The following is a 23,463-nucleotide window of genomic DNA, read 5'->3' as shown; positions in this document are numbered from 1 at the left end:
TTAGCGGATTAGCGCTACAGCTGTCAAGCGGCTTCCAGCGATCAGCTGTTAAGCGGCTTATCAGCGGAACAGCTGATAAGCGGCTTAGCGGCTTAAGAAAAGGGCGAAAAAAACCCACGGGGGGACGCAAGATTTTTTTCATCTTGTGAAGCAACCCCATAGGGAAATTCGTTTTGCGAAGCGCCTCCAAAACAGAAAACCCTTTCGTCTAGCGGGTTTTTCGTCTTGCGAGGTGTTTGTCTTGCGGGGCACCACTGTACGTGGAACACAAAACCTTTTATTTGGACATTATGTATATAAGAACTGATCTATTTTTATTTCCTGTTCTAAATGTTGGTCCTTAATTTCTTCTACTCAATTAGATAATGTGAAAAGAGTTATGTTTATATGATGTATAAGGAATTTATATAGTTAAACACAGCTAGTTACGTTGTGAGTATATTTGTTAGTTGAATTTACATAACTATCAGTTTGACAGTGTTGTGTAAGTTGACACTGTCCTTTTCTGCAACATTCTCCCTGTCCTGATAAAGTTTGGTGACTGTTAAGGAAGAGGGGGAATGCCTGTGGCGAGATGTAGAGAAGAAGAGGGAGGGAGGGATGTTGGAGGTAGGAGAGGGAAACACAGACACTTTCAAGGTTATTTTAAATCCCTTCTTATAGAGCACACACACATCTTGGCACACACACCATAAAGCTACTTTGCTATTTTCTTGCATTTCTCAAGCCCTCTGTGTAAAACTAAGGAACTGTTACTTAGTGAAGCTGAGAGGAGGATTTTTGTTGGGGGGGAAGATTTTAAGAAGATAAACAGTTTTGCTGTTGTTTTATTTCGGGAAGATAATGGGCTGCAAGTTAAAGCTGCCAGCTCCCCTGAATGTTCCTAAGACGGAAAGAGAGAGATAATGAAGGAAGATATGAGCTATAAGTTAATGAAAGGACAGCTCCCCCGTCTCTCCTGAACGTTTCTCAAGTCACTCCAGAGTGCCACGGCACACTGGTTGAAAACCAAAGCCCTATATTAAATTCTTGTTATAGCTCTCTAAATGTATGGTCGCCAAATAACCACTGAAATGGTCCACCGCTCACATGTTATTTTAGTAATTAAGATAAAACGTTATGCGTAGTGTGGCAATATGTTTTGTGCAGCCACCTACAACATATGCACTCAAAAGGGAACAAGTTTATGCTTCAACACTATATCCAATCTAACATTTCCTTAAAGTATTTTTCAAATATTTATTTCAAGCACATTCCTTTATTATTCATATCATGGGTCAGTCTCCAAGATGAATTGTGTAATGCAGTTCTTTAGTGTACTAATACACTTAGAAATTTCATCTGAAAGGCACTGAGCATACGGCGAATTGTAACAGAAAATTAGATTCCACAAACCAACCTGACACACACAGAGTACTTGATTCATTTGCTTGTTCTTCTGTTCTGAACTGTTGTCTCTCCATGATCTCTTGGAAAGGCTATGATTTTTTTCAACACTTGGAGAAATTGTGCTTTCCTAAAGGAATTTAATAGAGAGATGGTATCTTGGCTCACTCTGAAATCACAGTGAAAGGATTCAATGGGATGCTGTCCAAGGTCTCTTAACAGAGACTCCTTATTCCACTCAAACAGGAAAAGCAGAGGAAAGTCGAGAAATTCAGAGGAGGAAACGGTCACACAGAGAGAGTCCCATTCAGCACAAGATACTTCACACATGGTTGAAGGTTGAATAGTCTCTGCAGTTACAGAAGTGAACATTTATCAATTTAATATTGTACATATAGGCAAATATGTATACCTGCCATCTGATCAATATAATAAACATGAGTTCTGGAACATCATGCATTCTAAATCAATTCAAATAGTTGGATATGGGTGGTCTATTGATATAATGTGCCTTGACAATTAGAGTTCTTCAAACACAATCCTTGCTAATGGTCTTAAAATGCAAAATAATGAAAATGTCCTTTCACCAATATCTTTTTTATAAAGTCATTTCATTGATTACAGATCCATTAACCAGATCAGGATGACCAACCAGCAGTTGGTAAAGAACATCGGCATGGTTTTGTCTGGGCCTCACAACCTGCTACTAATACTAACAGATTTGGAGTACTGGACAGGGTGACACAATGGTGAAAGTTCATTGGCTTCCTCTTTCACAAGCAGATACAATAAAAGAAGTCAGTTATCTAATGCCATTGATGCTATTGCAGCAAGAAGCTAGTACCCTCCACTTTTTGCCCCCTCAGTGGAACTTATTTGAATCCAGAAACTACTTGTAGGTCACATCCACTCAAAACAACTCTTTCACATCTGCAGCGAAGGTTTGCCCCTTCCCACCATCTGACAAGAAAGCCAAAGAAATTGATTTACACCTCTGGTCCCATCTCCCTGTGCCATTGGCAAATGCTAATGATCAAATTGTCTCTGTATATGTGATGAATCTTTGGCATGTCAAGCTGAGCTGGCTACAGAACAGGCAGATTGCCTTCCTATCTAATTACACCCTCCCACAATTTTCAGGAAATAAGAAAGTAGATGCCTCTTTTTGATGACCTACAATGTGCCATTTAGTTGTCTTGTTTCAGTAGCATATTTAGGGAGGGGTACAGGGGGCAGGCCACCCCAGGCGGTGCTTGGCTGGTGGGGTGGATGTGTGCTCCTTCCGTCATCCTCCCTCGCTGCGCCTCCTCTCACCTGGCAACTAACTCTAGCCGCACTTTGCTGGCAGGATGGTGCCTGGTGCCCCGTAGCGATTCTGCTTCCCCTTTCCTTTGCAGATCCTCCTTCCCCTTTCCCCGTGAAGCAGAAGATGGGCTGCTGCCCAGTCTGGTTTTGCAACTGTGTGAGAGAGAAAACCTGGAGAGAGGAAGGGTTGGGGGAAGGCTTCCCTCCAAGCAAAGCTGAAGTAAGCAATAATGTGCACACAGCCCAGCCAACCCCCTTATTATTTTCCTCCCCTCAACGTCTCAGAGATCAATTAAAAGTGGTGAAGAGATCAGACTACCATCTCCTGTCCTTTTTGGAAACAGGATCTTTTATCAGGATTAAACCATTTAAATGGCAAGTTTAGAAGATAAGCACTTTGGAGTATTGCTTGCTTATAATGTGTGTGTGTGTGTGTTTGGATCTAGAGGGCAACTTACATGTTTATGCCATGTGTATACAGCCAACTACAAAAGCAGAGTCTCATTTACACTGAAAATAAAATACCATTGACCATTGGATAAGCTGAGAAATAGTGACAGGCCCAAGGTCAGATGGTCAATTTGTGGCTGATTGAATATCTGAAATTACATCTCTCCAGTCCTACAGAACAATGCTAACTGTGCCCTGAAGGGTGATGAGAGTGGGAGATCCACTGTCAGTTTGAATTTCTTCTGGTTCCTGCAGTGAAGGGTGGATGGTGGGAAGGGCTATTTTCTTGAGGTTTTGCTGCACCAAGCTGGAACAGTAGAGAAACACAAATTAGATCTCTAATCTTAGTATGCTTGTGTAGGATCCAATGGATCCTTTGGTTGCCCAGTTCAGCCTCCACTGGGCCCCATTCTGGGACTCTTAATGTGGTCTGCTGATGGTCTTAAGTGGAAGTCGGGCTTCAGCTGCACTGAAGCTGATGGTGGAGAGGAGTCAGCACTTCATCTTAACCCACCATCCCTGCATCATAAGGGACTGCCCCACAGGCTGCCAGGCTCTGTAGCTGATGGAGGTGGGGCTCACAGATGATGAACAGTGAGAGAGGCAGCAAACTCAGTGACTGCAAAAGCCCTAGCTACACCACTGCCTTGTTTTGCGTTCTTTCTGTATTGTCTTTTAAGAAAATGTATGTCTTTGAGTTTATCATTTGTGTATGATATATTCTTAATTTAAAATATTTACTGCCTGCCCTTCCAATTCTTATAAAAGGACAGGCTGCAACAGAAAATAAACTATAATAACCATATCAATAAAACAATGAACAAACTCATAAAAAATGCACAGAGGTAGCCAAACAAACAAACAAAGCAGAGAAAGAAATTAAAACAAAACAAAAAATTAAAATGCCTGAGTAAACAAATATATCTTGGCTTGGTGCCAAAATGATAGTAGTATCAGTGCATGTCATACTTATGAACAGTATGAAAGCGTGTGAAGGCACACACAACACAAACATGGGAACAGTGCCCCATATATATATTGACACCCTAGTGTAGACACAACTATAAATGGAACACTTTGTGAAAGAATACTCCTGTTTTTTGTTTGACTTATGTATTTATTTTATTTGGTGTATCTAGTTGAACATATGAACCTTCTTAAACTGAGTCAGGCCTGTTTACTCTGGCAGCAACATTTCCTGGTCTCAGGCAGATCTTTTTTTCAGCCTTGCTATGAGATTATTTTTCTGAAAATAATCAGGGATTAAATATGGAACTCTTCACATCCAAAGTAGATCGTAGTGAATTTCAGTCTACAAAATGCAATTACCCCCCATGCTTTTCTGTAAAGAGGGGGGATTATGACAGAATCTTAGGGTCATATCCAACTGTGTCACTCCTGCTGGTGGAAAGCTCTTTGATTCAGTGGCTACTTCTGTCAATGGAATGAGGATAGAACCAATTTGTGCTGATTCCACCTTCTTCCTGCAGACCCCTACATGCCTCCAAAATCTGTTCCAGTGGATTGGATGACCCTTTCAAACACTATGTGCAGGTGGCATGGGTACTGTAGTGATGGAATTGACAAAAATCTCCCCCTAACTTGGCTAAGGCAAGCCTCCAATGGATTAAATAATCTTCTGTTATTATAAAATATACCATTGAATGCAACCTTTAGGTATGCATTGGATGGCGTTGCTATATGTGCAACTAAACTATCTCCTGTCTAGGAAAAGAGTAGGCAGCCACTTATTGACAGTTGAAGAAAAACAGCATACCCACTGCCATATTTTGAAATATGGCAACCCTTGCTACTATTATCATTACTACCACTACTAATGAATCACAATCTAGTTAATTAGACCACAGCATATAAGAAATGTTAACAGCTGTGTGCTGGACAGATGGATGTTAAGGAACTATAATTAACCTGCAAGGGTATAGTGGATAGTGCCCATAATGATGACAAGGAACAACTACCTTCATCCCCACTCTGCTTTGTAATCTTTAAAAATGTCACATTTATAATCGTGGAGTTTTTAAAAAAATTAGGTGTAAGGTCTCCTACTGTACCCTTTAGGTACAGATCATTCATATGACCCCTTAAAAAAAATGTGTTTGACACTAAAAAGGCTACCTGCTTCCTCACAGCAATCCTGTGCCATTAATAAACTTTTCTATTTCGTACAGTTGAACTTTAAACAGTATTTGCTGTTCAAAAATGGGGGAGGCACAGATGCTCTCTGGGGTCACCTTCCCCGAGGTGCTTTACACTAAGGAAGGACATTCCAGAATAACTCAGCACTGCAGTGGAAAAGCAGTGGTGTTCCTAAAATGCTAGGTAGTGGGTGCCACTGGCTGCTGCACAGTAGACAGCAGGAGGGTAGCTGGAAGCTGGGCAGGCTGGTGGCAGCAGGCAAAATGGTGGTGGGTGGGTGGCCAGGCCAGAAGGAGCATGTAGATTCTCTACTCCCAATCCACCTCCTGAGATAAAGGGCTCAGTGTGGCTAATAGGTGGGCTGCCTTAGAAGTCACGAACAAATTATAACAAAACAGTGATTGTTTCTGCAGAATACTGAGGCGCTGCCCAATACATTTTGCTACCTGAGGCAGAGCAGTAAATGGTGCCTCTGCCATATTCAGGGTGCTCTCACACACCTCTCATTCATAAACAGAGAGAGATTAGCCATCACTCCTACACACTGCTTAATTTCCAACATAATCTATTGTCCTGCCCCCATATTCTCTCACAAACACTAGAAGGTTAACAAAAAAAGATAAAGGATCCCTGGACGGTTAAGTCCAGTCAAAGGCAACTATGGGGTTGCGGTGCTCATCTCGCTTTCAAGTCGAGGGAGCTAGCATTTGTCCACAGACAGCTTTCCAGGTCATGTGGCCAGCATGACTAAACTGCTTCTGGCACAATGGAACACCATGATGGAAACCAGAGTGCACGGAAACACCGTTTTCCTTTCTGCCACAGCGGTACTTATTTATCTACTTGCACTGGCATGCTTTCAAACTGCTAGGTTGGCAGGAGCTGGAACTGAGCAACAGGAGTTCACCCTGTGATGAGGATTCAAACAGCTGACCTCCTAATCAACAAGCCCAAGAGGCTCAGTGGTACCCCTCTACAGCTGGGTTATGCATGCCCCATTGTTGACAGATACAATGTGAAAGACATAGAGCATGGCATATTCATTGCCATACCCACACTCACTGACTTATGTTTACCACTGCCAAAGTTCTTCATGGTATTGTTTGACAACAGCAGCTCTCTCACTCTTGCTCTCTATTATTCCTCATACACTAAATTTTCCAGAGGGGGAGTCTTGTGGCACCTTCAAGACTGCATCTGATGAAGCTGACTATGATCTATGAAAGCTCTACTCTGGTGCAGAACAAGACTGAAGCTGGTCTGTAGGAACTGGCTGAGTGTGTGATTATATATAGTCTGCTATTGGGATAGCACAGCTATGAAACATCATTGTCTGGATTCTGGCACACACTTGTCCTCTCTCTTTCCCTTCTTCCCTTTCACATGTCAGAAGTTTTCTTATTTGGACAATGTTGCAAGGTCAATGGCTTCAAGAAGAGAAGGAGTACAGGTAGGAAAGAAGAAGAGGTGTAAGGAATAAGAAAGAAGCATTCTCTCTTAGTCTCCTTCTGCCATTAAGTCAGACTGGGGTAGGTAGGTGTATAGGCATGGGAACACACACTTCCCTCCACTGCTGCTATGGACTTGCACAAAACACAGCAATAAACCTGCTCATTCACTCTCCCTTCTGCTGCTCAGTTGAACTAGCACGCTCTACCTGGAGGAGTGAATCCAGGAAAACCAAAGGCACAGAAAGAGGCAGGATGCTGCCAGCACCTCCACTTTTTTTCTCACTGGCACTCCCTCCCAGCCAGCAGAAAGTGGGAAAGGAGTGTGGAGACTTAATGTTCAAAGCAGGAAACAAGCTGGCTGTAGAGCCAAAAAGTGACAGAGTGAGGTAGCTGGCTGAACAGCCAGATTTGGGGGCATGTAGGACCTCAAAAATCTTCCACTCTAAAAAGTGCACCTCCCAAACCACTACATGTCTTGCCCAGGCTAGTTAGTGCAGTCATGTCAATGATGAAGGACTGAGGAAGATGAGAAGCTTCTGCTTATCTTTCTAACAACGAAGCTCTACTAAGTTATGTCAGGAGACAGTATCAGACAGCCAACCCAACAAGCACTGGCAACCCCTGTTGCCACCTGGCAGCCCAAGAAAGCCAGACCTTTCCATGAGACAATGAGTGACCCACCTAGATTTCTCAAGAAATAGCAGCACTGACCAGGCTTGCTGCAGGACAGTAGTGTGGTAAGTGACCAGTCAGTCAGTAGAGGCTGGCTATGGCCAGTAACAGAGGAGTAGGAGGAGTGGCACCAAACTTAAAAGACGTATGGAGGCAGCGCACCATCAATTTACTGTGTAGGACAATAAACAAAAAATGAGGATGATGTGAGCAAAACTGGGGAGGTAAGAGTAATCACTTGTGGGGATGGGGTGGGACTGTGAGGGGGGAGAAAAGGGACTGATCTGTCACCCATGGCCTGAGGCTTCAGGCAAGGGTCTCATTCAGCCCCATAAAAGTGTCAGTCATGAGAATAACCTAGACCACTTCAACAATACAGGAATAATAAAAAAGCAACACTCACTAGACAGAAAACTAGTGAAATATCCAAACAGTTGAACTGCATTCCATTGGGAAACATTTCTAGCTGGCTGTCCTCCTCCAGCAAAGGCACTTATCTGGTCTGTTTTAATTTGCCTCTTACCAGCATATCTTTCTTATGTTTTGGTGTTTGACTCAGAGTAAGTTTCTGATGCAACTCATTCCTTTCCTTCCTTGTTCTGAGTTGTTTCTTTTTCTTCTTTTTCTTCTTCTCATTAAAATCCTTCAGAGAATAAAAACATAACAACACAATTGTGAAAGTGTTCCCAATTACCGTATTTTTCGCCCTATAGGACGCACTTTTCCCCCTCCAAAAATGAAGGGGAAATGTTTGTACGTCCTATGGGGCGAATGCAGGCTTTCACTGAAGCCTGGTTGCGGGGAGTTGCCTGCATGCCGAAGCCTGCGCGCGCTGAGATCAGCGCGTCCAGGCTTCGCGGACCTCTCCGCAAGCAGCGGGAGCCAGTGCTGGGCTCCCACGGCTTGCAGAGAGCTGCCTGTTTGGGGGCTGGGGTCGGGGGAAGCTCGGGCCTCCCCCGCCCCAGCCCCGCGCCTGGGGAAAAAAAATAATTCCCCCGGGACGGTGCGTCCTATAGGGCAAAAAATACGGTACCACCTAAATGCAGTCAAACAATGGTTTTGTTTGCATGCTAAACTAAACTAAACAAGCATAAAGATTCCGAGAGGAGATTTCAGCAACTTTGCTTCTCCCTAGTCATTCTGCTGATCTGCAATCCTGAGCTAAGCCGTGGCTTGGCATAACATTTTGCCAAATCCAGGCTTGTGGTTTAGTTCTCTCCAGTGAAAATAAGGGCATCCCATTCCATAATGATAATTTTACTATTTATACCTCACACATCTTACTGGGTTGCCCCAGCCTCTCTGGGCTGCTTCCAACATATATAAAAACATAGTAAACATTAAACATTAAACAACCTTCCCTATACAGGATTGCCTTCAGATGGCTGGGGGATCAGATAACTCCATACCCTCCAACATTTCTCCACTGAAAATAGGGACATCCTAAGGAAAAGTGGGACATTCCGGGATCAAATCAGAACCCAGGATGGTTTCTCTAAATCAGGGACGTCCCTGGAAAATAGGGACACTTGGAGAGTCTGCTAATCACAAGCTGCAACTGATTGTCTTATGGCTTGTCTGAGAGAGCTAAGGCATGAGCCTGGGTTCAGACAGCATGCTAAACCAAACCGTAGCTTTGCACAGCAGCAGAATGACTAGGGAGCAGCAAAGTAGCCATGGTTTCCCCTCAAACAGCTTGTACACCTGCATGTTCATGCTAAACTATGGTATGGTTTAGTGTGACATGCAAACCAGGCCTTAAAGTCCATTTCTATTTCCTTCAGCGACCAAAGTATTCCTAGATTCCAAATAAATAATAATTTAGAAATTATTGAGATTGCTCTGTGGCATTTAGGCTGTAATCTTGTGCACACTTACATTTGAGTAAGTTCTGTTGAACACAGTTGTATTTACTTCTGAGTCAACAAGCATAGGAAATACAGCTTATCTCCCAGTGTTTGTTGTATTTTTCTGCTCAGTTCTTAAGTCCCACCCACAGTATAATTCTTGTTCTTTTTCACAGCATAGTCCTAATAAGTTACCTATCCAGGCTCCAATAGCAACCAGTAGCATAGTTTTCTTAGGGCTTGTACAAATTGTCATCTTCCGAAAGACAGAAGTGCCTGCTTTACTTATTTGTTGCAGGCAGTCCAGTTATCTTCATTCAAAATATAAATTTTGTGGCTGCATTTTCCCAGCACTAAAACCACACTATATTATTGGCAGGAAAATGCAATTCTCCTTCCAGTTCATGCATGTTTTACTCTAGCAACTGCTATGTGGAAACAGGTCTCAAAGGCATCTCACAGAAAACAACTGACAAAATCAACTCAACTATGGGGTGTGTGTAGATTTTAAAAATATTTAGAGACTGAGCACTCCTTGCTATTTCACTGAAGAACTAGGATATTAATTGTGTCCTTTAAACAGAAAAAGACAAATGGAAAGCACCTCCTTCTCTTGCAGAAATGCCTAGCCTTTTAAGGCATGTTTAAAAGAACTTGCTGAAATGTGTTTTCCAAAAACAGGCAGTGTGAGTATACAATGTAGAATTTCAATTGCTAGTATCAAAACAAGCTTAGTATTGAAAAAAACCATCTTTGCATAGATTACAATACCACTAGCATACTTTTCATTGACAATAAATTAGTTCAAAAAGCATGAGGAAAATAAACTATAGAAAACAGATACAGCAACAAAATAAAAAAGCCTCATCAATCAATTTTTTTTCCATTTTTCATTAAATCCTTTGAAATATGTGCATTTTTTCTTTCCAGTAACAAAATGCACATCTCCTGTAATGGTCTCTTTCTGAGCCACTAACATCAATAGCAACCCAATCTGTAGTAAGGTTAGTGTCCCCATTCCATTACAAGGGACCAGGATATTGAAGTTTTTATATTTTTCCAGGTAGATTTGTTCACCAAAAAATGAATAACTCTCACCTTCTCATCCATGTTGAGCAAATGTGCAGGGGGGCCATCTGACTGGGAACTGTCTGAGCCACTTGTGCTAATTAAAGGAAAAGGAAACCATTGGTGTGATGCAGGGCAACATAAGAACATAAGAAGGACCCCCAGGATTAGGCCAATGGCTCATCTAGTCCAATATCTTGTTTTCACAGTGGCTGAACAGTGGCTGGAAAACATGCAAGCAGGATTCAAGCACAAGAGCACTTTTTTCTCCTGTGGTTTCCAGCAACTGCTATTCTGCCTCCTGTGCAATATATGTGAAATAGAGATGATCCAGTTGACACTGTGTACTTAGAATTTGAAAAAGCTTTTCATAAAATCCTAGACCAATGTTTCCTGGGTAAACTTAGCAGGCATGGAATAAGAGGAGAGATCCTCTTATGAGTCAGTAATTAGTTAAGAAACAGGAAGCAGAGAGTAGGAATCAATTACAGATGGTAAGCTAACTGGCCTGTAATATCCCAAATCATCTCTGATCCTTTTTAAAAAAACTGGTATTACATCTGATCCTTGGGTATGGGGACTGATATTAGGGACAAATTACATATTTTTAAAGAAGATTAGCAATTTCACATTTAAGTTCTTTAAGAACTGTTTAGTAGATGTCTTTTGGACTGAGTGATATGTCAGGTTTTAATTTGTCAATAAAGCCTGGAACGTCACCTGTTGTAAGCACTATTTCCTTGTCATTTCTCTAAGGTTTGAGTCAGTAAAAGCTTGCAGACTTGAGTTACCTGGATTCAACATCTGATAGAGAGATGTCACTCCAAGTACCATCTATGTTTTGTACATGGCCCAGCTCTGAGAGCTTTCTCTGGATTTTTTGCTTCAATAGTTCCTTAAGTTCAGATAGGCATTGCTGAAACTAAGAGAAAGGGTAGAAAGCATGGACGAACTGCCGATTAAAAACTTACATAATGCAGTTTTTTTGTCAGCAAATATCTCATCTGAGCAGAATTGAAGCACTCAGGGTAGAATAGATTTGCTAACCATTTCAAGGTTTTTTTAAACCACTTTCAGGGGGTTTTCTTACAATCAAGCAGTATATAAATTTATGAAATAAATAATAACTACTTGAAGATATATGAAGATATATGAACAGCTGAGAGGAAACTAGGAGCTTTGCTAAATGCATGTCTCAGATTTGTATCCGACCATGCTTCCATTACAAATCAAAATATCTCTGGCTTTCGATAGACACCTTTTCAAAATGTGAAAAGTAAAAAAGGCAGTATCAGAGGCTGGTCTCAGAAAAACAGGAAATAGTTAAAGACACTGGCTGGTCCATCATTGTCCTTTGACCCTGCTTAGCAGTAACAGGAAACTCTTACCTTAGAACGGTCAGGGTCACAAAAGTCCAATAAGGTGTCACAGACATGGTAGCCCAGAGATTTGAGATCCTCATAGGTAAAATGAGAGTTATTATTATTGCCTGAGAAAGACAAACAGACAAGTAGTTCTTCAGTCTTTAGCAAATTACACTCCAGTACACAACATCCAGCATGGAAAAATTATATGCTGAATGTCTTTTAAAAGTGTTAAATACATTGATGATTGAAACAGAGGTTATAACTTAACCTCTTTCTTTTCTTTCTTCCTACCTTTCTATCCAGTGTTATGACAAGCCAGAAATTACAGAGCATGATAATGGAAAAATAGATGTGATGGAGGTGATAATGGATCAGCTGAGGGGAAAGGCTCTGCATGCCTCTGTGTGTATTCTGCATGCATGTGCATGTATGTGTCCTGTGGTTGCAATAATGTGGGGCAGCTACACTCACAGCTGCTATGTGATCCCTGGAAGGCTGGCCAAAAGTGAATGTTGACCCGCCCCCCCCCCCAAGTCAGTCACTCCTTTGCTACATCCCACTACTGTACTGCGGTATACCACCAGCTTTTCATTGACAGATAATGTCTGCTTTGGTCTTGGACAAAAATGTACACTTACCCAGAGTTGTCCCACTGAATGTAGATTCCATAGTATAGCTATTCACTATCCCCATTCGCCACATCACAACCCGTCCTGTTCCTTCTTTGCACTTTTGGACTTGAAACTTACAGCTGTTGAAAGAAAACTAAACATCCAGATTGGTAAAATTAAATTGTATTTTTAGAACTAATTTCTTATCTCTCTTTAGAACATAAGACAAGCCCTGGTGGATCAACCAAGGGTCCATCTAACCCGCAGTGGCCAAGCAGACACCTCTTTAAATACTAGAACATCTTCTCTATTTACATTACTATATAGGACCGTTCTTAGTATTTTAAAAATTCCTGTATATTCAACATATATTATTTCCCAGTCAATTCCTAAATTATCATCACCCAAGCCCATTTTATGTATACATTAACTAATCTGGATATCTAATGTTAGTCATTGAACAGACAAACTAACATCAATGGACTTTAGCCCATTGATTTTAGTGAGTCTATTCCGAGTATGACTTAGCTGGATATCACCCAATGTTTTACTAATCTCATATTGGAACCAAAAGAAGAGTTTGTTTGAAATTATATTTTAGCTCAAAGCAGGAAAAAACAACCTAGATTCAATATGCATCATCTGCTGTCATATCACTTCAAGTGTGGAATGACTGAATCTAAAAAATATAAGCCAGAATGTTTACTTCAGCTAAGTGATGAAAAATCTGGGCATTATAATGTAAATTGTTAGGAAGATAAAAGTATCTTCCTATCATGATAAGAGTAGTAGGTCAGATATAAGAGCCAGCTTTAAGGTAATTTATAGACACTCGCATTAAAAAACCCAGGAGATAAGGAAAAGTGGAGACATGCTTTACTCAGAACTGAGTGAAGAAACTGAAACAGGAAAACACATTGCAACAAAAGGTAATTTCCAATACATAATTCATAATGAACTAAGATCTTCCTATAAACTATACCCCACCTTGTCAGGAATATTCTTGCTTAACATAAGAGGAAAGATTCGTTCATGGAATAATCGCTCTTGTGCATATTTGTTGTTACAGCCATACATGAATATATTATTCTTCCGGCTGTGTCCGTGGAAGTCACAGTACAACAGAACTTCACGATCCTCAAGGACCCTTGCAAAGAAATCAAACCCAATTAAACATATAAATGGCTAGCTGGCTTCACACTAATAACCATACTGTTCTATTTCTTTCCCACCGATGTGGAAGAATTAAGTAGTTGGAACAAGTTCTAGAAGCATTCCTGAATGAATGAAATCCCTTAAGCTAGGCCTCTATTTGATGCTTCATTATTTAAGGTAAAAAGGCAACCTGATCCTATGTTCCCAGTTATTGCTGTATTAATGTAGTTGCAATACCATGGAGTTGCAACAACTAAGCAGAAAGCACAGTAACAGCTGTAGGAACAAAAGAAACCACAGCAACACTGGCAGACATTCCCACAGCTTTCTGGGTAACTCTGTCACCATTCATCAGTCACAATGTTGCCCACCAGTGCCATTCACACATTAGCCATGCATGAAAAGCACCAAACAGCATGTGGTACTGGCACAAATGGCAAAATAACATCATTTCCCCACCCATCTTTCCATATGTGAATATTATATCCTCTTGTGCAAACTGTATGTGCTATGACATTCTTTCCTCCTCCAACAGCAGAAAGCTGTGTCCTACACACAGGAGGTACTCAGCCCCATACACAGGTAAACTCTCTTTTGGCAAAGGCCAGGCACTGCACTGCAGCCATTGCCACTGTTGGCCAAACGCTCATGAGGATCACAGATATACAAGGAAGATCAGCCACTGCATCCACAGAGCTCCCATGGGACCCCCCAAGAGAAAAGGGGTAAATATAATCACAGTTACTGCAGTCTCCGCCTCTCTCCCATGTTCAGGGAGAAGGGACTGAAGCATGAACACTACTGCGCAGGTTTAGAGACCATGTGCTTCAATCTGATTATTGCTCTTCTTAGTTATAATGGAAGTATAGGAATGCTCTGTTGCGACTATAGTTGCATACACTACACAAAACTGCCATGGAAATTGTCTATGGGCAGATCTCTGTTCATGCACAGCATTCCCCCTCATGTTCACAATAACTATCTTTTTATGTTTCCCAGGAAAGACAAGTATTCAATTTTTAAAGTTGTCTCAAGAACTATTTCTTTTCCTTCCTGATCTGCATTTGCAAACATTCCCAAATCAAGTGCAACAAACCATGATAAAACAATAAAAACAGATTAAAACACAATTCCAGTGCAGACTCTTAAACCAATGTACATAATCTTTTCAATTTGAAAAATATATATAGATTACTAAAAATGCACAGTCACAAAGGCTCTATAATGGTTTCCTTTGTGTGGTTCTGAATTTCACCCACTCTGCTCCCAGGTATTCAGATCCAGTTTATAAAATGGTTTGTCACGCACCTTTTGATCATGGCTCGAGTGTGCCAAATGCAAGGAAAGGATTCCTTCAGTACTGTTCTGTAGTTCCTGTTCAAGTCTCTTCCTGCCAGTGAGCAGCGGTAATTTCCAACAATTACTCCATCTGGGTTTAGCATGGGCACAACCTTGAATATGAAGAGATCTCGAAGGAGTCGAGCATCAGGGGAATCACTTAAGATGAAATCAAGGAAGCCTCTCATCACCCACGAACTGTTTGTTTCCCCAGGATGAACTCTGGCACTTAGTACAATAGCTTTCTTTGCAGCAGCAGCAATGGCACTTTTGGATGGATTGGTAATAGTGAGGAGGTAGACTGTGTTCCCAGCTAGACTGCGGCATAGAGGGCGAAGTTTGCAATACTGAGAACAGAGTGGATTATTTACTAAAGTCATGAGGTAGTGCTGCAGATCTGTATAGGTGTAAGGATAGAAGTGAGCAAAATAACATGTATCATGGCTATGTGGAAAACGAAATGTCCAGGTGAGGCAATATAGGGTCTGACCATCTTCTGTGTTGTATTTATAATATTTAATGTTACTGCCCTCTCTCCTCCAGCCAATACCATGAGACTCGGCATCCTTTTCAGAGTACAGGAGAGGCTTCATCCCTACACTGTAGAGACTCTTGGCTTTCATCAGATTAACAATAGTGAAGCGATAGGTGACATCCTTTCTAGTATTTTGTACTCTGAAATAGTACCATTGCGTGTACTTGCTGGTATAAAGATCTGTCCGCAATGTGAGTTCATATTCATACTTGCCTCTGAAATGCAGTAATCAAGAAAAAATGCATAAGAAGCCATCAGAAACTTTCCAGTCCATGGAGGGAAATGTTACATATCATCAAAATTCTACAGACTAAGGGTGATTCCAGACTATCACTATTTTCAGGTGGGATTCAATAACATACAAAAAAAATTCAGGTTGCACAATTACAATTGATTGGGTGGTCTTGAGCAACAAACCCACTTCCTCATGACTGGACTTTTTGTAATAAGGAAAGTGACAGGAAATCACACTGGAAAACATGAGATAACACTTCCTTGATGCAATATTATATAACCTCAATCAAAAATTGTATAACAATCAAATCAGGATGAATGCTCACTAAGTAGCCAACAGCATCTAGCCTCCCTGCAAACAGATTGGGATGACTGCTCAATAAATAGAGCATCTGAAAGTCCCCTTACTTCACTTAATTGAATTGAATCGAATCAACTGGGTTGGTGTGGTTATAGCTATTGGCCAACAATTCCTTAGGGAAATGAAGTGATGATTGCTTGCTAATAACCCTGAATAGTTGGTTGATAGGAGATACAGAAAGCAAAGAAGCCCTGTTGATCTATGAGAAGAATTCCAAAATGCACATTAGCTTCCTTAGAACCAACAAAATAATGAGGAACTTTTGAGTTCTACAGAAGCTTCATCAGGCTTAATGGAAGTTAAGCAAAATGGAAGTAGAGAGAGAGAGAGAAGAAAAACACTTGGCTTGATGTTGAAGCCCCAATGTCTGCATTCAGATCTAAATTAGACATGAATTTTGGCATATAGTTTTTAAAAAAAAATTAAGTAGTTACTAGTGTTCAAGGGTCAGGTAGGGACTAAGGCATGGGTTTAAGCCCAAGCCATTGTGTGTACACATATTAGTAATTGCCTTAACTTCATGAGCTGATTGCTTTGACAATGAATTGGGCATTAGCTAATAACCATTAATGGACAAGATTGGAATAGAACCCCACACTTTGAGCTTAAATCGGTTTAGAGTTGGTGTAAAAACTGCTGAACTGAAAGCTCAACAGAAAAATTGCATGCAGTTGGGAAAGTGGCTGCTCTACCAAAACTACAAAGAACTGATAAGCTAAGTGCAGTATATATTTTAAATATTATTTCAATGCACTCACACAAGCTCACTGGTGAGGAAATGCTTACCTAATAATTTGGTGCTGTTTAGCAAATTCAGTTAATATTAAATATCCTCAGAACACAGCATGCGCAATATGTTTCTTATTCAGCTTCAACATTTATTTTATTGATTATTTGGAACATAAGATGCTGCCTTATACTGAGTCACACCATTGGTCCATCTTGTTCAGCAATGTCTTTATTTGCTTGAAGTGGCTCTCTAGGGCAGAGCTTCCCAAGCTTTCCATGTTGGTGCCACACTTTTTAGACAGGCATCAATTCATGACACAGTTTTACTAGCAAACCAGAGGTTAAACTAACCCCTTCCCAGCCCTGGGAGGAGTGCAAGACATCTACACACAGCAGCCGACACACTAATGTGTCAGGACACACAGTTTGAAAATCTCTGTTCTAGGGTTTCATGTAGACATTTTCATACACACACATTTTTCAAAGCAATGGAAACCTCAGCAAACTAGTATTCATACTTTAGTGATGTTGAGCATAAGATAAAATGCCAAATTCACAAAGGCCATTTCAGAGGAGACTTTGCTGTAACAGAATTATACAAGAATTTATTGTGGCAACTTAAAGACTACCAGAAATTTTATGCCACAAAAAATCTGTTAGTCTTTAAGGTACCATAAGACTTTTTAGGGAGTATTGAGGGAGCTGGTCAAGTTGCCCACATATGTCCACAGAATTGCAATAATTAAAGGTATTTGGAATAATTTAACATAATAAATGCAAGCTACCCATAATATCTTTTGGGGACGCGGGTGGCGCTGTGGGTAAAAGCCTCAGCGCCTAGGGCTTGCCGATCAAAAGGTCGGTGGTTCGAATCCCCGCGGCGGGGTGCGCTCCCGCTGCTTGGTCCCAGTGCCTGCCAACCTAGCAGTTCGAAAGCACCCCCAGGTGCAAGTAGATAAATAGGGACCGCTTACCAGCGGGAAGGTAAACGGCGTTCCGTGTGCTGCGCTGGCTCGCCAGATGCAGCTTTGTCACACTGGCCACGTGACCCGGAAGTGTCTCCGGACAGCGCTGGCCCCTGGCCTCTTAAGTGAGATGGGCGCACAACCCCAGAGTCTGTCAAGACTGGCCCATACGGGCAGGGGTACCTTTACCTTTACCTTTACCCATAATATCTGCCAACCTAGCAGTTCAAAAGCACGTACAAGTAGATAAATAGGTACCGCTCCGGCGGGAAGGTAAACGGCATTTCCGTGCGCTGCTCTGATTCGCCAGAAGTGGCTTAGTCATGCTGGCCACATGACCCAGAAGCTGTACGCCAGCTCCCTCGGCCAATAAAGCTAGATGAGCGCCACAACCCCAGAGTCGGTCACAACTGGACCTAATGGTCAGGGGTCCCTTTATTTTTACCTATAATATATTCAATAAATTTCTGGTCATAAGATACTCAATATCAAAAACTGTTTGACCTGTTTAGGATTGCATCAGATGGATAAGCAGCACTTGAAGATCTAGGCATGTATGATGGGCATGCTAGTACTTAAAGAAAGTCTCAAAAAGTGATGACCCAGACCCAGGGTGGGGAATCTTTTCAGCCTAAGAGTAGGCAAGTCTAGAGGCAAAAATAGGCAAAACAAAAAATGTGACTCTTACCTTTGTACAATACAGTGATACCTTGGTTCTCAAACTTAATCCATTCCGGAAGTCCGTTCAACTCCTGAAACAGTTCAAAAACTAAGGCACGGCTTCTGATTGGCTGCAGGAGCTTCCTGCACTCAAGTGGAAGCTGCATAGGATGTTCAGCTTCCACAAAACGTTCTCAAACCGGAACACTTACTTCTGGGTTTGCGGGGTTTGGGAGCCGATTTGTTCGGCAACTAAACCATTCGAGAACCAAGGTATCTCTGTATGCTACATTCCACCTGAAGAAACGTTTCTACACCCCCTCCCCATCTCTCTCCAGCCAAGCAAGCAAGACAAATAATCAAAGTCCAAGGACACAGTTCAAACAAAAGCACTTGAGGAGGAAGCAGTGCAGGACCAGTGAGGGGTGGGGCCGAGCCGAGGAAGAGTGCCAGGGCCAGTTAGAGGTATGGAGGGCTGTATGTGGCTCCAGGTTTGAGGTTCCACACCCATTATAACCATAATATTAAAAAGTTTTCCCCTCTTTTAGTTCCAGATAGTTCCTCTTACTCACACCCTGACGGCTTTCTGGAGGTTCCCACTCTCAAAGCGTGATTCAAACAACAGCGTGGTGTCTTCTGGATCTTTTAAGCTGACTGCAGCTGATTTGATGGGCTCTTTCGACCCTCCAACTCGGGAACCAGTGAAACAGGTACCCTTGGTTGCTGCAGAAGAGGAAGCATGGCTATCACTGACTTAGCATTGCAGTTTTGTCTTAATTAGCAGCTATGTGTGCCAATTCTGCAAAACCAATTACTCAGTCCTGAGCAACCATGAACAAATAGCACTGAAAACTGGCTGCAAATAAAAATATGACTTCAATTTGGCTTCTATTACTATTTTCTAAGAACAGGGCAAAGAACTAAAGATGCTGTAGTTTCACAGGTGCTTTCCCCCATAATGGCTACCAGTGGAGCTGTTAGAAACTTTACAAATTTGAGGCAGCTACTATTTTTAGGATTAAATTGTTCAATATTTATAATAATTTCAGGCTGTTTAAAAAATCAGACTTCCGAGTTTACATTTTTCATGCCTACAATCTTGTTTACTGGAATGGTCACTATATGTACTATATCTTTTATTACAGTTTATTGTCAGTGTATGTACGCAAATACCTGGATCTATGACATAGACAACAGTTCCATGATCCTCTCCCATTACTTCTGGAGCCATTTCATTTTCTGTTGGCTGATAGAAAGGTTCAGGTTCAGGAGGAACCCACTCTAACAAAATACACAAAGACATTTATTTCTATTGTGGCCTTATTTGTACTTTTAGAAGGAAAAAAATAAGACATTAAATAAGAATTTCCCCTCAATCTCTAGTTGTATGACAAGGAAAACAAATAAGTAGGAAGAATGGAATACAAATAAAATTACTTAAACTGAAAATGATATGTGCTGTAACATGAATTAGAGTAGTGATAGGAAAACTTTGGCCTACAAGCCAAATTAGGTCCAGCAGTGGTCCTAATTTGGTCTGTGTGGTCTGTCACCTGATGCCATGGTAAGTCATGGGGTTAACAGATGGGTGGCCCTGCCCACCTATTAAAGTAGCCATGGGAGATGTCAGGATTTGGCCCACCAGCTGGATCAAGTTATCCAGCCCTGGAACTCCGGTGAAAGGAAAGCACACAAAATAAAAGCCAAATCAATGAAGGTTCTAAGAGATCGGACTCTTGGGGCTTATTTTATAAACATTTTCATTAGAGACCATAGTAATGATAAATTTCCTGATAATGCCAAGTTATGAGTCACAGCTAACACATAGATTTCCCCCCACAATATTAATTTTATGACCTCATTAACTGATCTTATTAAATAAAAAGTGAGTGACAGTCAATATTAAACTTACACTTGGCCATCTGGTGACAAACACTGAAATGGCAATGCATTTGGCTTCTCAAATACACTGATACCACTATTCACACATTATATTTTACATATTTTCCTAACAAAAGTATTGATTTCTTTGCTATAACAAGGGAATGTGAGAAATGGTCTTAATTAAATCCTGCCACCATAATGGTTATTTAATCCACAATACATTTATAACAAAATTGGGAATCTCATCTCCATAGAGCCAACTTAAATAATGGTTTGTTTCTTTTAGTATGGAAGCACTATGAAAAGTGATTGGGTATTATATATTCACATATTTTAAAACGGCCCAAGAGAATCTTAAACTTACATTGTTCATTTTTGAGTTGTTTATCTGGATTTGTGCAAATGAAAAAGCATTCAGTCACAGTCCTTGTATAGCCATAAAGCTTTAAAGCAAAACATTATCAACCATGTAAAACATTGATTTCAATCCAAAAAATTACCAATGTGGTGGATATAATCCTTGATCACTTCACATTCTACTGGCCAGAGTGGAGCCAACAGTGAATCATTGGGAACAGAAAAAAGATTCCGAGGTTCTCTCAAGCGTGGAATACCAGGCCCCTCTGGATGGTCAAACGTAAGTTGGTTGCTTTTAAGAAGTGCAGTCTCCATCATAAGTGAACCTGAAAAGGGAAAAGAAATAATACAAAAGAAAATTATTTACAGATACCCAGGAGCCTTGCAGCTATGAGGCCACAATCATACAGTTCATTCACAGCAAATCAATCAATATATTTCTCATATCAGGCTTACATCTTACTTACAGAATGCGTTCTTGCTTGAATTATTTTCTGCTCTACTTTTCTTGTGGAAGTTACCCGGCTTCGACACAGGGCAAGAACTCTTCCAACTTTCAAGAGGCAAACTGGGGCTCTGAGGAACATTTTCATCTGGGGGGGGGAGAGAATGCTACTATTAATGTGAAAAACTAGCCCAAACTAATATAGGCAAAATCAATTTATTTCTGAGCTTATCGTTATTGTAGTGAGCTACTATACTGGCATGAAAAACCCACTGATTAAAAATTTAAAACTAACATTATAGTACTAGGGCTACTTTTTATATGCCAGTAGCATAGCTTGTATACATAGCTATCAGTGTCATCCAAATAATAAGGAGGGACTATGTCAATCTACAGTGCAATCCTATATATGTCTACTCAGAAATAGGTCTCACTGAATTCACTGAAGCCTTACAGAGATCTAACATAACAGATATTAGTCAGACAAATAAAGTAAGATATTGCATACACATATTCTGAAGTAAATTCCACTAAAGTCAACAAGTGTTGCTAGTTATAACTTGGGTATAAGGGGGAAATTACAATGAGGGGTCTTTTGGCACCTTAAGGACTATTCATTTATTACATTTCTATGCTACACTTCCTCTCAAAGGAGTCCAGGGCAGCAAACAGCAAAACAATTAAAAACATTTAGAAATGTCTGAAAATGTTTTATAACAATCAGTTACAGAGCCTGATAATGGTAGAAAAAATAAAACAAACCGATCTGTATGGGACCCAATCCCAGATTGGGATCAGATTCTTACCTTTGAAATAGCCATAGTATTGAAGATGCTGATGTATGAACCTTTCATATGGCTCTTTAAACTGCTAAGGAAGGGGAAATGAGCAATGAACACAATGAGCCTCATTTACCAAAACCACAGCATCCATTGCTATTTATTTACTACATTTACATCCCACCTTTCCTCCAAGGAACTCGAGGCAGCACACATGGTTCTCACCTCTCCCATTTTATCCTCACAACAACCTGTGAGGTTTAGGCTGAGAAAGTGACTGGCCCAAGATCACTCAGCAAGTTGCATGGCTGAGTTGGGATTTGAACCCGGATCTCACAGGTCCTAGTCCGACACTCTCTAACTACTAAGCTACCCTGTAAGTTACAATGCTGAGATAAAGAATAAATTCTCTGAGTGCGCAGTATCTCAAAACGAACCAGACACAATCAAAGCGTATCATTCTAATCTCCGCTGAAGAGATCTGAAAGGTTTTCTAGCATCCCACCAATACTTAAAACCAGTTGAGAACCAGGAGGTGATTGACCCCCATCCAGCCCCGTACATTTTTGGACTGACTTTTGTACTGACCTCAGATGCTGGATCTGCCGGACACATGTCATTCAGCACAACAAGCACAACTATCTGATGATGCCTCCTGCAGAGAAGCGGAGAAAAGGCGTTAATAAGAAAAGAAAGCCTATATGAAGTAGCCTCGTCTGCCACTTGGCAAGAACAACAAAGGCTGATTATTCTGCCAGTCTCCACCCATGAGATTCCCCGCGAAGTCGGTCTGGCGTTGTGTGTGTGTGAGAGAGAGAAGGTTAATTGTGACAAAGGGACGGGGATATTATGGATAAATGATAGATACGGAAGAAGAGGCTTCAAAGCAGGCTTTTAAAAAGGTGACCTGCGCTTCCTCTGACTAAGGCCAAAAGAAAGTTATTCTACCTCAAGCGCCTGGCAACCCTTTCCGCCGACCCATACGAAGCTGAAAGGCTTCTATGGCGACACTGCTTTGGTCACTCACAACAAAACGCCCGCAGACGCACACGGGACCGGCGCGCGCGCCTGCTTTTCATAACCGTCGACGGGAGGCCGCTCGCTCGCACGCGGGCTTAGCCAATAACATTCGCCCAATCTCGGGACGGGGGGCAGGGAGTGGCAGGACTTGCTGCCTACCAGATATGTGACTCTCACGCCCGCCCCCTGCCCGCCCCTCAGTGCTCTCAGGAGCGCTCCCCCCGCCCCGGCCGCCTTCTTCCCCTTTTCAGTCTTAGCTACCACTACTCAGAGGGGGAGGCAGGGTATCCTAGCTACCAGCCACGCCAGAACCAGACAGGTTGGGGGTGGGACTAGCCGTTCATTGGTCCGTCAGTGCGGAGTGGCAGCGGTACAAGCCACTGCTTGAACTAGGATAGCTTCTCGCCTGGTGGGGTTTGGGGCTTTTTTCGTGCAGGTGGGGAGGGACCTCTTGCTTCTGTCCGATCATTGTCGTTTCACAGTCTTATGTCTCAGTCCGGGGTAGGCTGGGGCCATTTTGGGGGGTGGGGGGGCATCTGTTTGTCTCGAGACACAATGGAGCAGGTGTGTCAACTTGAATACCTGAGACCTCCGGATATAGAGCAGTATATTAATTTAATTTAATTTATTTAATTATAATAATAATACATGGGGGGATAGTTAAGCCCCGCTCCACATAATCACAAT

The 23,463-nt window shown here is 41.6% G+C and overlaps 1 protein-coding gene across 10 annotated transcripts in view; it reads right to left on the bottom strand.

Annotated features, from left to right (window-relative positions):
- Positions 1–22,942, bottom strand: part of AGBL2 (AGBL carboxypeptidase 2) — a 30,002-nt gene extending 7,060 nt beyond the window's left edge. Inside the window, exons 1-16 of one of the 10 annotated variants that reach the window (XM_081907589.1) lie at positions 22,705–22,942; positions 22,345–22,411; positions 21,784–21,847; positions 21,000–21,125; positions 20,676–20,858; positions 19,465–19,572; positions 18,864–19,014; positions 14,778–15,557; positions 13,302–13,461; positions 12,342–12,468; positions 11,725–11,825; positions 11,128–11,258; positions 10,367–10,433; positions 7,945–8,064; positions 2,701–2,889; positions 1,400–1,516 (exon numbers count right to left, since the gene is read on the bottom strand). In XM_081907589.1, the coding sequence (XP_081763715.1) occupies positions 1,400–1,516; positions 2,701–2,889; positions 7,945–8,064; positions 10,367–10,433; positions 11,128–11,258; positions 11,725–11,825; positions 12,342–12,468; positions 13,302–13,461; positions 14,778–15,557; positions 18,864–19,014; positions 19,465–19,572; positions 20,676–20,858; positions 21,000–21,125; positions 21,784–21,847; positions 22,345–22,371 (2,451 nt within the window). In that variant the 5' untranslated portion in view covers positions 22,372–22,411; positions 22,705–22,942. The other 9 variants (XM_081907595.1, XM_081907596.1, XM_081907597.1 and 6 more) reach the window with 9 other exon arrangements.
- Between the last annotated feature and the right edge of the window lie 521 nt (positions 22,943–23,463).

This window comes from Podarcis melisellensis (assembly GCF_964234715.1).
Source record: "Podarcis melisellensis genome assembly, chromosome: 1".
Taxonomy (NCBI): Eukaryota; Metazoa; Chordata; class Lepidosauria; order Squamata; family Lacertidae; genus Podarcis; species Podarcis melisellensis.
This window is presented reverse-complemented; position numbering and strand designations above follow the sequence as displayed.